The 13686-nt window shown below is 30.9% G+C and overlaps 2 protein-coding genes across 4 annotated transcripts in view; one reads left to right on the top strand and one right to left on the bottom strand.

The window, feature by feature from the left end:
* Positions 1–13686, bottom strand: part of LOC142325508 (triacylglycerol hydrolase DDHD2-like) — a 182505-nt gene that overhangs the window by 107293 nt on the left and 61526 nt on the right. The window lies entirely within an intron of this gene.
* Positions 1–13686, top strand: part of LOC142325509 (uncharacterized) — a 102231-nt gene that overhangs the window by 42425 nt on the left and 46120 nt on the right. For both annotated transcript variants that reach the window (XM_075367364.1, XM_075367363.1), the window contains exons 3-5: positions 194–432; positions 2900–3103; positions 7581–7710. In XM_075367364.1, the coding sequence (XP_075223479.1) occupies positions 194–432; positions 2900–3103; positions 7581–7710 (573 nt within the window). The remainder of the gene's footprint in view (positions 1–193; positions 433–2899; positions 3104–7580; positions 7711–13686) is intronic.

Genomic DNA, 13686 nt, shown 5'->3' with positions numbered 1-13686 from the left:
TTTTTATAATTCAATATATCAAGTTTTTTTTCTCTTCTGTAATGCTTGCTATTAATTTTTTTTCAAACATTTTTCATTCAATGGACGGTTGTGGATGACAATAAACAGAAACGAGAAGCCATGATTTTTTAAAATTCCTTATAATATTATTATTATTAAAAGTATTAATAATTAATTAATTTATGTTTTAAAGGAATAGGCATTTCAACAAAAACGCTGGATACATCACAAATACAAGAGGTAATGGAATTCATTAAAGCAACTACATATAAAAAAAGATGTTCGCCAAATTTTAGCGTATTTAGAGCTATACAAGAGGCCAGTAATAAAATACCATACGACAGCGCAATAATCTTATTTACATCACATCCACCGAACGATCCTGATATTTATTTACCAACTTTACAAATATTAATACAGAAAAGATGCCAGGTAGTATAATAATTAATAACTGATAAATAATTTATTATGCACTAATTTAATGTTAAAAGTACCATTTGGTTACAAAAAGGAATTCTGTTTAGTACTCGGTTGCTGAACATACATATTTATTATATGTGATTTTAAAATAGCTTACCAAATTCCATTTTGATTTCGTCGAGCGCTTTCGGCTATTCTGCCATCTTCAGGAGGATAATTATGACTAACATGTATAAAACTATAATCTTACATAATTAAATTAGTTAAAATTCGTCGAAAGTTAAAGTTGTAAGTTTAAGTGACTACGTCCGTATTGTAATTGTTTTTCAAGTTTTCTCAGTTGTAGAATAAAAAACTATTCTACAGTTGTAGATAACAATTGAGAAACTATTACGATACGGAGATAGTCACTTAAGACTTAAAACTTTAACTTTTGACGAATTTTAACAAACTTAATTATGTAAGATTATATTTTTATATATGCTAGTCATAATTATCTTCTTGAAGATGGCAGAATAGCCGAAAGCGCTCGACAAAATCAAAATGAAATTTGGTATGTTGTTTTAAAATATATAATAGTTATTACACTAAACGGTGCAACATTCGAAAAGCCAAATACATATTTATTAGTTACATTAAGGAGTCTGTATAAGTCAGGAGTAAAATGCAACCATTTAATCTAAGAATTACAATATAGACACTCAGATCCGAGTTTAATAAAAAATAAATAAAATTATTATTTAAACTGAGAATTCTCTCTCTAGTACAGAATGACACAGGGGAGTGTAATAATTTTTGAATGAACATTACACAGTTGAGTATACAGATGAGTTTACATCAAACTTTATTACATCGGTTTAAATAGGTGTGAGAAGGAATGTCATTTATGTTATCTAGAGAGAAAGATCACATCTGATAGGCGATGTCCATCTTCTATAATGCAGTTTTCAAGTCGAAAGGTGAAGGTGCCCCACACACGTTCCAATGACTCCTGACCTATCTACGAACCTCTCTATGAGTAGGCGTCTTCAGTTAGTCCAATGAACGGTGTTTGTCGACGTAAACTCGCTCCTTTAAATACCCCCCACAGAGAAATAACTAGCACATTTTGAGGTTGGAAGATCGAGGACGCCAAGGTACATCTTCGAAATAATGCCAATAGAATGTTCGAGGAATGTCTGGCGGCGTGGGCTGTAGCCCCACCTTGCTGAAACCACACTTCTTATTCCAAATTCAAAGTTTTTAGTTCTGGCAGAAAAAAGGCGTTTATCATACGCGTGTAACGACTGAAATTCATCGTTATCGCTGCACCCACAACTGTGTAACGTTCATTAAAAATGAAAACAAGCCCCTGTATCGTCCGGTACATTCAGATTTAACACGTGGTCGGCTACAATGTGCTCATTCACTGCGGAAGCAAAAAGAAGCAAATCATTTCAATTACGGAAAATAATATGCGATCAAAAACTGGGTGTTCGTTTACTGAAACGAGAAGTAGCAGTGAAAGAAATCTAGACATCATCCAGGCCTATCTCTTCTCTTCTTCTCGCACAAAAAATGGTTAGCAACTAAACGTGAACTGCCAAAATACTTCCTTTCCTTTCTCTTTGAACACATTCGAACATTATCAGATAAATCTGTACTACACCAAAGCTCGGTAGAAATTAGCTATTTACCGCACAAACTAAGCTACGGAGACCTTCTACTCTGTTATATCTATGTCGAAGACTTTTAAAATATGAAAACTTGGTTCATAATAATGGAAAGATTGAGGTTAGTCTTATTTTACTCCAATATTTTTTCTGTTAACGTACAAAATTTCTTCATTATGGAAACTGATCTACAAAAACCGAACTTAAGTTGCAGAAAAGTAGATCTTTTTGACAACTTTCAACTTAACTCAAAGTTATGTCCATTTCAGACGCTAAAAACAATTTTAAAATATGAAAGAGTTATGTTATTAAAAAAAAAAAGAAAAAACTGGAACGTAATTTCCATTTGAAGCAGCTACCTTACTCTTTTTAAGCGCATTCTTAATTTCAAAATAAATAGTATTCTAATGATTTAACAGTAAGTAGAATAATAATTAAAATAAGGGAAGAAATAACAGCAAATATGTAAAGTTATAGTTACTTGCTAAACAGAAGAGTCTATCCCAATGTGTAGGAACAGGGGTAAATAATACGCAATATTTTCTAACGTACATACACTTAATTAGATTGCAAATAATAATTCAATAGTCGATTTGTTTAGCAACATACCTCTAAGAACGCCTACAACTTCCTCTTCGATGAAGATAAGCGCCAATTGCAAAAGAAAGGGCATTCTGATAAAAATAAGTGAATTAATCAACTGCTCAATTTGAAACTAAAAATTTGCAGATTATAAACTCTTTCAATAATTTATATTTATCGTAATTATACGTTATTATTAATACTAATTAAGATTACATACAATACAGTGTTTTTTATGTACACAGATGCAAATAATATGGATGGATAAAGCAGAAATTCCTGGTAAATATTTAGAAATTACACAAAACACGGGCGGAAAAGTTTTCGAATTAGATGACCATAATACTTACTGGGAATTTTATAACGTAACAAATCAACAAGAGGAAAATATCGTTTTTGGCTTAACTACAAGTTCAACGTTACGTGAAGATGGTAAATTACCTCAACAGGTAAACAATATTTTTCATTATTATAAGATCCATATTTTAATTTTTTTTTAAACTAATAAGCTATACTAAACGTTATAAAAATAATAAGCGAGCGAAGAAAAAACTGAAAGTGAATGAAATATAAATCTAAAGCGGGTACTCTTCAATTTTAGACAATATTATCATCGTAAGAAATGATATCGTAAGAAATCGTACGTAAGAAATACAATCGTTCGAAATTATACAAAAGAAATTACGAGTGTCATTCTGTTATCTACCTATAAGACAAATCTTCTGCACCATGTCCTTCCCACTCTTTTATTCCCAGCTAATCTTCGATTTCCATTTACATCCTCTACAATTCCTTATCTTTCATGTTTATCTTCTTTATGTCTTATATACCGATTTTTCTACCAGTTGGTCATTTAATCGACTCTTTTTCTCTCGTGATATGTCGGCTTTCCTTCTCTGAATTTTTCGCATTAAGCTACTGTTCTCGATAGCTTACATCATTACATCGGTTTCCTTCTTGTTTCTATTAATATCTCCGGCATCATTCAATCTGCATTTCAAATGTCGTCCGTATTTCTTTTACTTCTTTTCTCTCTTTCCATATTTTATATACACTTCAAACATAAAGTTTTACAAGAAATTCCTTAAAACTAACTTCATCTTACTATAAATGATAATTACGCAATTAAATGGAAAAAAAAAATTATTCTTTATCTTTTATCCGTAGCTATATCCAGTTTTCATTTCGTTTCACTTTTGTAGTCTTCTTTTAACTTCATACTTAAGCATCTGTGCGTCGTTTCACTTATTCGATCGTTCCTTCTTTTGTAAAGACATTCATTAACAAATTTTGTTTTCTTAACGTTCATTTTTATTTCATTTTATCATAAAACGTTCAAATTTTGAAATCCCTCATACAATTTGCTCTCCTTTTTCCTACACAGATTTCTTCATCATTTTCTAAAGCACTCTTATCGTATAAAAAACAAACGTACAAACATATATTCATAAAGTAAGGGCCGTTTGGTCATTAAAAAAATTAACCCACGAGAAAAGGTTTTTACCTAGTTTTAGTTTACTACATATCTACACCACTTTTCCACATAATCCCCATTCAGTTTTAAGCACTTTTCGTAACGCTGCACCAGTTTCTTTAACCCCTCTACATAGAAGTTCGCCGCCTGGGAATTGAACCGGTTGACAACGGCATCTTGAGTTGCTCGTCGTTTTCAAACCGTTGTCCACCAAGCCACTTTTTCAAACTCAAGAAGAGAAAGTAGTCGCAAGGTGCAAGGTCAGAACTATATGTAGGGTGGTCAAAAACTTTCCAACAAAAATCTTCTTCGTTACGGCAGCGGTGTGAGGACGCGCGTTGTCGTGAAGGAGGATTACGCCGAACGACGGTTTCCCGCGTCGTCGATTTTGGATCGCACGTCTCAGTTTGGTGAGCGTTTCGCAGTACACGTCAGCTGTAATTGTTGATCCACGTTCCATGAAATCAACCAAAATGACGCCCTTTTCGTCCCAAAAAAACGTTAGTCAACGTTTTTCGACTCGAGTTCGTAGATTGCTTAAACTTTTTCGGTTCTGGGGAACTTGCATGGCGCCACTGCATCGAATGTCGTTTCGATTCTGCGTTGGTAAAGGATATCCACGTCTCGTCGCCCGTAGCAATGTGAGAAAACTCTTTGCTCTTTGTGTTCACCGTTGAGCATTTTCGATAACTACCTTGCACACAATTTGTGATATCCGAGCTTTTCTGTGACAAACGTGTAGATAGAGGTGCGTCCAACATGGGAATTTTATTAGCCAGAGCACTAATCGTCAACGTCGATGACATCGCAGTTTTCGGTTCACTTGTTCAACGATTTCGTCAGTCTGAATACTGGGCCTGCCACCCCGCTCAACGTCATGCGCATTTGCGTGGTCGTTTTTAAAGTCTAGACACGATTGTCTAACCTTTCCTTCACTCATTACTGTAGGTACGCTAGGCACAACTCCCGATGAATTTCAGCAGCTGAAGATCCTTTTGCACACAAAAATCGAATCGCAGCGCGCACTTCACAAGTGGCGGGAAAAACGATTGTGCGAACTGCATTCACCGGCATGCAAACGACTACTGAATCAAAACAACTGCAGTGGCTTCGTAAATAGCCGATAGATGGCCCTGCATGCGTGAAAGTGTGTTCAGATCCGCTAATATTTAGGTACAAGTCGACGGCCCTTACTTTATGAATATGCCTCGTATTACACAAGATTAGTGATAGGCAGCATCGGTGCCTTACACCTCTTTCTGGATCAAACTGCTTCACGTATAATGTTACAAAGAAGTATACGAAGGATAATCAAAAACCTAACGTAAAATAAATATTAAACATAAATATATAAAAAAAATATTAAAATTCATTTTTATTTATTTAGATTTTTTTATCACAATTTAGTTTTTTATTTGCTTATTTCAGATTTTTATTTGTCTGTAAAACAATTAGTTCTATAGTGTTTATTCTCTTTCCGTTTTCACGGCAAAGAAACTAAAGATGACAAAAAATAAATAAATAAGAAATTATAGCGAAAACTAAGATCTTGAAACCGGAACCAAACGTGCTCAAAATTCAAACTCACGAACGTTACGGTAACTTACCTTGTCTTCACAACCCGCAAAATTTAACCCCCAGAACAGCAATAACCGCAGAAAATAATGTTTTCGTTTATTTTGTTCATTCCTTTAAGTTCCCAGAACATCTTGGAGAAGATTCTTATGTATAAATGCTAAAGTTTGTCGATATAATTGTGTGTATCAACTAAATATTGCAACAGTAAAAATTACAGTACTTCAGCAAAATACAAAGATTTGAATATAATAAAGATTGTATTTGAAGCGTTAGAATACTGTGAAAAACTGTAAATTCTTAAAGAGTTAAAAGTAAATATTTTCAACATCTTTGGGGAACAATATAAATAAACATAGCAATGCAAAATGTAAATATTTACGCGTAAATCATTCTAGTGCACGTGTAAGCTCTAATCTGATTTTTGAACTTGTATACATGTTTGCTCTTAAGTACTCGCTGCATTTAACGATTTACTTTTCTTATAATAAAATTAAGTTCTCTAAGTTGAAGTAGGGTACGACGTACTTAACGCATTATTTTAAAGCAGAAAAGAGAAAACCTATCGGGGATTCCGATTAAGCTTCGCTTCTTCACCGCGTAATACGTGAAATTATCTTTACGTATAATTACTGTTCTAATAAATCACAAAAAAATGAAAATAAATAAATATGTAACGAATTCCATCGTTCAGGCGAGTGATTAGCGTTATCGCAGACCAGTTGTTCTATAATATCGCAGGACAGAGATTTAAATTTAATCGAAGATGATCTAATTTAAAAGGGGATTTCTAAACGATCACAGAATTTCTACCGTTGGGGTTCAATTAAAGGTACCATTTTAGGGGTTGGTCGGCCAAAGAATACAGATCGTCATAATTTAATTCAGCTTACGGCTTTTGTAAAGCAGTTAAACACACGCTTTTAACCATACAATGTTAACTGAAATTCACTACTAAACATTTTACCTTCGACTAACATACTGTAACTTTCAATCTTACTGCAGTTTCCTTATCTTAACCGAAAAAAAAAACTAAAACTTCTATAAAGATTAAAAATGGTAAAATTTTTTTCGATAAGGTATAAATGAAAAAAAAAACCTGCTCTCTCTCTCTCTCTCTCTATATATATATATATTTACGATTAGAAAAAAAATTCTCAACACAATTACGTTTATATTTTCTAGAAATATTTTTTTTACTTTCAAACTATATTAATGCTTAATTTCGTTAGAGATAATTCTAACATAGGTATTACACAGCAAAACTGACTGAAAAACCGGGATTTTGGGAGAAATAAATCTGTTTTTATGAATCTGACGTCACCAGTACAATACCTTCAGAATTTTTTTACGTAATGAATTTCAATAATAATTATACGTTTCTAATTCAGTTAATCATCGTACGACGTTACTAACTATAAACTGTTAACTTATTAAGTAAAATATGATTTTATGTATTCAATTTTCGAATATAGAAACGTCAGGAAGAAACTATTTTAACTATTACTATAAAAGTTATAAATCAGGCGATCAATTTACAGGTAAATAATAACATATTTTTAAAACCATTGTTAAAATATTAGAGGCGATCGTAAATAGCTACACTTGATTACCGATTTAAAAACATAATAATAAAAAAATTAGAAGTGTATTTTTTAAAAACTAATTTTAAATTTAACTCATCGCGCCTACGAAGAATGGAAAAACCCTTTGAAAATAAGTCCTATTAAAAAACTATCTAAAAAAGTATTTTAAAACTTAAAAATAAAAATTAAAACAGACACTACATATTTATTTGTAATTAGAGCAAATGTGTTACATAAAATTTATTATTTATAACAAACAACGCTAATGTTAAAAAAATAAATAAATTTCAGGTAATGATAGCTGTCAAAAAACGAGTTCAAGATATTTTAAGTTTACCGATTCAAGTAGATTCAACTATGACTGAAGTTCACATTACGATAGCAGGATCTATCCATAAAGCTAGTTTACGACTTCCATCAGGTACGTATTTATTATTTTTTTATTGGAATACATATTTTAAATATCTGATTAGTAATTAAAAGAAATGCGCACGTTCTAATAAATTAGATTCAGCAAAATTTTCAATCAAAAAATTATGTTTTTTACAGCACAGATATATGTTTTAATATATGATATATGTTTAAGATTTATGTTTTTTTCATAAAAGAAATAAATTACACAAGCAATTTATGCTAGGGAATAATGATTTAAACGTCATAATTATGTTAATTATCTTATTCTTTAATAAATTATAATAATAATAATAATAAAAACTAGTGTTAATTACGTTCTATTCAAAGAAAAAGTCAGATTAAAACTTGTTGCTTGTTTAAAATATAATGGATTACTTCACACACACACACACACACACACACACACACACACACACACACCACACTGTAAAACATTTGTTAAAAAATTAAATTAAAAAGATATGGAAATAAAACTGTACTTACTAAATGTATAGCAATTCTTTTATTAAATTATACGAAATTAATAATCCGATTAAAATAATAAACTGAAATTTAACAAAAAAAAAAAAAAACACTAATTTTAATTAATTTTCTCAGTTACACAAACTATTTTAAAGGATATGATAATTCATGAAGATAAAATAAACTTACACCGTAGTTTTAAATATAATAAATACGGGTTTAAAACACCACGTGAACGTAAAATGAATTCACAACTGTTTAGTTATCCCTTGCCAAAAGATAGGAAGACTTAAAAAAAAGAAAAAGAAAAAATAGTATGGTATCCAATTGGCTTTTGTATAAAATAAAATAACTCGGTGTTATATTATTAACCGTCGGTAATAGTAGAAACGTTTTTTTAATATTGTACTGAAATAGAAAAGATAATAAAATTATAATTTCATATGAAAAAAAAACAAGTTAAAATACTTTTCTAATACAGTACCAGAATATTCTTTTAGTTGTCAATTCATGCAGGTGGAATATTGCTACCTTTTATAAAACACATATATAAACATAACGAACTAATCGAGGTGTACATAACAAACGATGATCGCCCACATAAATATGCCGACAAGCACGAGGGCATACGAGTATTAACACTTTTATCAATTGCAAAATATAACCTTTTATCCAACAGAAGGTGTATTTATACTGTGTAATACACAATTTGTGGGTTTTTTTTTTTGAAACTACACCCATGATCAGTTGTCATTAGGTCTACATACATAAAACAAACTAACAATGGGCGTAAAAATATACATAATTTTTTTTTTAACACTATGATGTCATATATATCAGCTCAAAGACCCGCTCACAAGGAAATTTCAGTAGTGGGATTTCCTCAAATCTATAATTAATATTATTATTCGATAATTATAATTATTAATTGCTTATTACTATTAAGTAAGTGATCGTGACCGATATATTATATTTTTATTTATTCAGTGATTCACAAAAGTAACGGCAAGACGCCCATTAATAATTACCCTAACAAATGTGAGACTAATTTTTTTGTCTCGTAAAAGAAAATACGTAATGATGCACTATAATATAGAACTTATTCTGTTATATTTTTGAGTTGGTTACCGCGTTTAGTGAAAGATTCATTTTTTTTATTTGATAAAAAACCTTTTCTTATCAACGAAAACTTTTTTATCAACTAATTTTGGTCAACCATCAAAGAAATTGTTTTCTTTATTTTGGTACCCTTACTTTGAATTTTTCTTAAAATAATACATTTAATTAGCTCAAACACACACTAAGTTCTAAGAAGGAAAAGTGAATTGGTTTTTTTTTTTGAGCAGAGTATTTTGCACATATCCGTAATTAAGTTCCTGAGTCTCTTAAATGTAAGCGTTTCAAGCTTTAAAACATGAAACGGGTGTTTTTTTGAGATCGGCTCGATCATCTAAAACTTCTATATAAAAAGAAGATTAACCCAAAATTTGAATGAACGTCTTATCTTCACAGAAAATAAGAGATCTGAAAGTACTTCATCAAATCAAAGAAAGTGGCTAAAACGGCGATTGAATTCAATTTTGGGAAAGTACGAGGATCGTCCAGAAAGAAAAAACCGTTTTGTTTAATTACAAATTTACTGTATTTATTTTAACTTTAATAATAATAATAATAATAATAATAATAATAATAATTATATATATATCCATCATAATCTACATTTCTAAAATTATTTTTCTACATTATCACCTCCTAAGTTCAAGCATGTCAAATCGTGACACTAGCTGCGGAATGCCGTCGTCAAACAAATCTGCCGCCAGTCCATTAAGCTGCTCACGAACAGTTGTATTAACGTCGTCATTTTCATAGCGGTTCCTGCCAAAAAACTCCTTCAATTTTGTAAACAGGTGGAAATCGTTTTAAGCAAGATCTGAATTGTACGGCGGATGACCAAAAACATCCCGTCCGAAACCATTGAGAAGTTCACAATTCTTTTTGCGGCATGTAGATGTGCACGGTCACCAAGAAAAAGCATTCCATTGAGTCAAAAGACCAGCCGGCGATTTTGAATTGTGCGACGAAGTTTCATCAAAATTTCTGGAAAAAAGCCAGCATTAATTATCTATTTGCGAGGCATAAACTCACACAATATGACTTCGTGACGAACCCAAAAAATTGTGGCCATTACTTTACCTTTTGAAAGTGTTAGAAATCGTTTTGACTTTGAAGGCGATCGAGAATTATGCCGCTGAAGTGATTGACGTTTACTCTTTGGTGTACAGTGCGGAATCCACGTTTCATTATCAATCATAATGCGATCAGCATTTCATCGCCTTGTCTACAATAGCGTAAAAGCAGAGCAGCAGATATGGGTTTTTGTGATTGTCTGTCAACATTGTTGGGATCCATCAGGTACAAATTTTAAGCTAATTTAGATGAACAGAACAATTTCGTGTAAAAGATACCTTGAACATACGGGAAATTTATCAATTCCGGTAATCTTTAACGTGTCAGTCAATCTGTTCTTTCAGTTGTTGAGTAATGATAGTAGGGTGTCCTGAGCGTTGGCTCGTTATGGACAGATGTTCCTAAATAAACCGTACCACTTCCCTACGTTTCCTTCATTCATTGCACTGTCACCACAAACGGCAGAAATTTGACGATGAATTTCTACAGAACGAATACCTTGCGCATTCAACAAACAAGTGATAGATCGTACCTCACAAAAGGCAGTTTTTTTTAGTTTTTTATCCGTTACAAACACTTCAAAATTTTATACACGCAAAATCACTCTCTTGTCGCAGAACAGTTACGAAACTTTATACAGCGCTAACAGAACGTTAACTGAGTTCGGCTGGCCTTGACCCAATGTTGTGAGTGAAGCTGCCCGCATGCGATGCACAATTATTACTTTTTGGACGACTATAAAGAGAAAAATTAAAGATTTAAGTAACAAAGAAAAAGGTATGAAAGGCTTTGAGAAAATTTCAAACGAGAAAATATAAAAAAAACCTATCGAAAACAGAAAAAGAAGCATAATAAATTAATACAAGGAAGCAATTCTAAAAAAAATCCTTCCAGTGGTAATGAAAGTTAATTCAGTATCTTGATGTCTTTCAACGAGATATAATCTTTATACTAACCAAAACACTCAAAACGTCGACTCGACTTCTACTCTTCTTACCTTAAATGATTTTCTATTATTTTTATATACTTTTAGAACACTTGTTTCTATGTGTACAACGGAATAAAAAAACATTTTGGAAACATAGTAACTTACTACAGGTATTATTTCTTAAAGTTTCAAAGAAACGAACTTAAACAGAACATTTTTTCCCCAACTTGGATCAAAATTTCTTAAACGATACGCTAATGGGTTTAACAGTAAAAATAATTTTTAAGCTATTGTTCTCTACGCGAATTAGGTATTTTAAACATTTTTCCCCGCTCTTATTTTAAATGATATAAAGAACATTTACTTGCTTAACAAGTATTAAAATAACGGACTTAATTGAGACAGGCATATTTTAAGTTAATTTTCTCAGAACTTTAATCTTGTAATAAAATCTGAGAATACACTAACAATCACGAAAATATATCAATTCTTATTTATTAATTCTCAGAAACTAACTAATAAAAACACGATATGTAGCAATAGACACGCAAGGAAACGAAGTAAATTAGTTGTTTTTTTTTCATTCAATAAATAAATATCAGCAATATACATTTAGATGGAAACAAAAACTAAACGAAACACAATGTTATTTTAAAATACTACACGGCTCACAAAAAAAATTACTATTCCGAGATCAGGAACAATTTTAGAGACCCGCATTTATTACTGAAATTTTACCAGATTACATTATAATATTGATTTTTGAAATATTAGAACTGTAATATTTTTAAGAACCAAAAGTTTTTTTTCAAAAAAATTAAATTCTTAATCTGAATTTTTATTTATAGTTTTAGATGTGATAAAATTAATCGATTACAGTACAATCAAATATTATTTTGTTTATTACATAATTTTTCTTATCAGACTTTTCCCTGCTGATAACCAAAATACTTTTGGCTTTTGCCTAGCGGGGCAATTCTAAGTTTTAATCATCTGTAACAAAATTTATTATAATGTTTTATTTATATTAGTATAAGTCAACATGTCAAAACACCAAAATTGTGTTAAATGATGATACATTTAATGGTTAAGCGACAATTTCATTCTGTCCAACGTAGAAACTAACTAATAATAAACGTCATTATTCTCAGATAAAGCAATTTTGATTAGTGCACACTGTACTTCAGATAATTTACATTGACAGCCATAATAAAGTCGGGGCAAGTGAAAAGCGACCAATTAATGTACCCCTTTCTATAGGAAACAATGATTTTTATATGTACTGTTTTCAATCAGCAGACGCTAGATCTCAAAACAACATTTTATCAAACAAATCCGTAATACTAATAGAAATAAAAAGTAACTTTTATCATAAACATATGTCGAGTCCTATCGGTTTTCACGCCATCATCTTGAAAATCAGTATTAAAAATTAAAAAAAAAAAAAATGTCTTTTTTACTACAACAATCAAGGTTAAATGTTGTAATAAGAACGATTTATATTAAATATTTTGGGGAAGATGGATAAAAACCTTTGAAAATGACTAATAATTTTTTTTAATTTATATCTCCTGAAGACGAATTGAAAGCCAAAACCATCGAGCTACGTTTGCTGTTTTGTTTGTAAGATGTTGATTTTTATATCTAAATAACTAATAGAAATAAAGGAAAAAAGAAGTACTGTATCGACATATAAACAAACATTCAAAGGTGTATTATAGTTGGAAATCATCGAAGCGAATACCAGCACGATATCGATTTCCCAAAGCGGAGCCTGACTTTTTTTAATTTAAATCACAATAATATAACTTAAGTAATTATTTCAAAATTCTTGTTTTAGAAAAATATAAATTTAAGAAATGAAACTATTCAAAAATGTTAGTATCGATACGAATCACACATCATCAGGTAAGAACAAATTGCTGTATAATCATTGCAAAAGCATAATCAACTCATGCATTTGACAGTAAATGGTATGAATGAAATCTTCTAAATCCACCATTTAATCTCAAAATAATTTTCCAACTTCCTTATTAACTACCTATAAAATTTTATGTATCCGAATTTTTAAAATTTTAACATAATACAACAATTACAAGCGGTCTGTAAAATCAAAATCGATAATTTTGTAAAAAATTGTGATCCATCCTTTTCCTAAGCAAGAGGAAATTGGTTCAAATCTTCAAACTATTAATTTTTTTAAATATTTAATTTATATTCCCAACGAAAAGATTATACGATTTTTAAAAATCGACGTAGAGTTTAATCAATCTAATAATAAAAAATGTAAAAAAACCGATTCCGACGAGAAATAGGACGAAGCACCCACCAGTTTACATATAAAAAAAAAAAAAGAAGGGAATGGTTAAAAAGATTCTGTAGCCAGAAGGGGTCGAAGCGCAGAAC

This window comes from Lycorma delicatula, chromosome 5 (genome assembly GCF_047948215.1).
Source record: "Lycorma delicatula isolate Av1 chromosome 5, ASM4794821v1, whole genome shotgun sequence".
NCBI classification, from domain to species: domain Eukaryota; kingdom Metazoa; phylum Arthropoda; class Insecta; order Hemiptera; family Fulgoridae; genus Lycorma; species Lycorma delicatula.
Note: the sequence above shows the minus strand (reverse complement) of the source record. Positions and strands in the feature narration are given on the sequence as shown.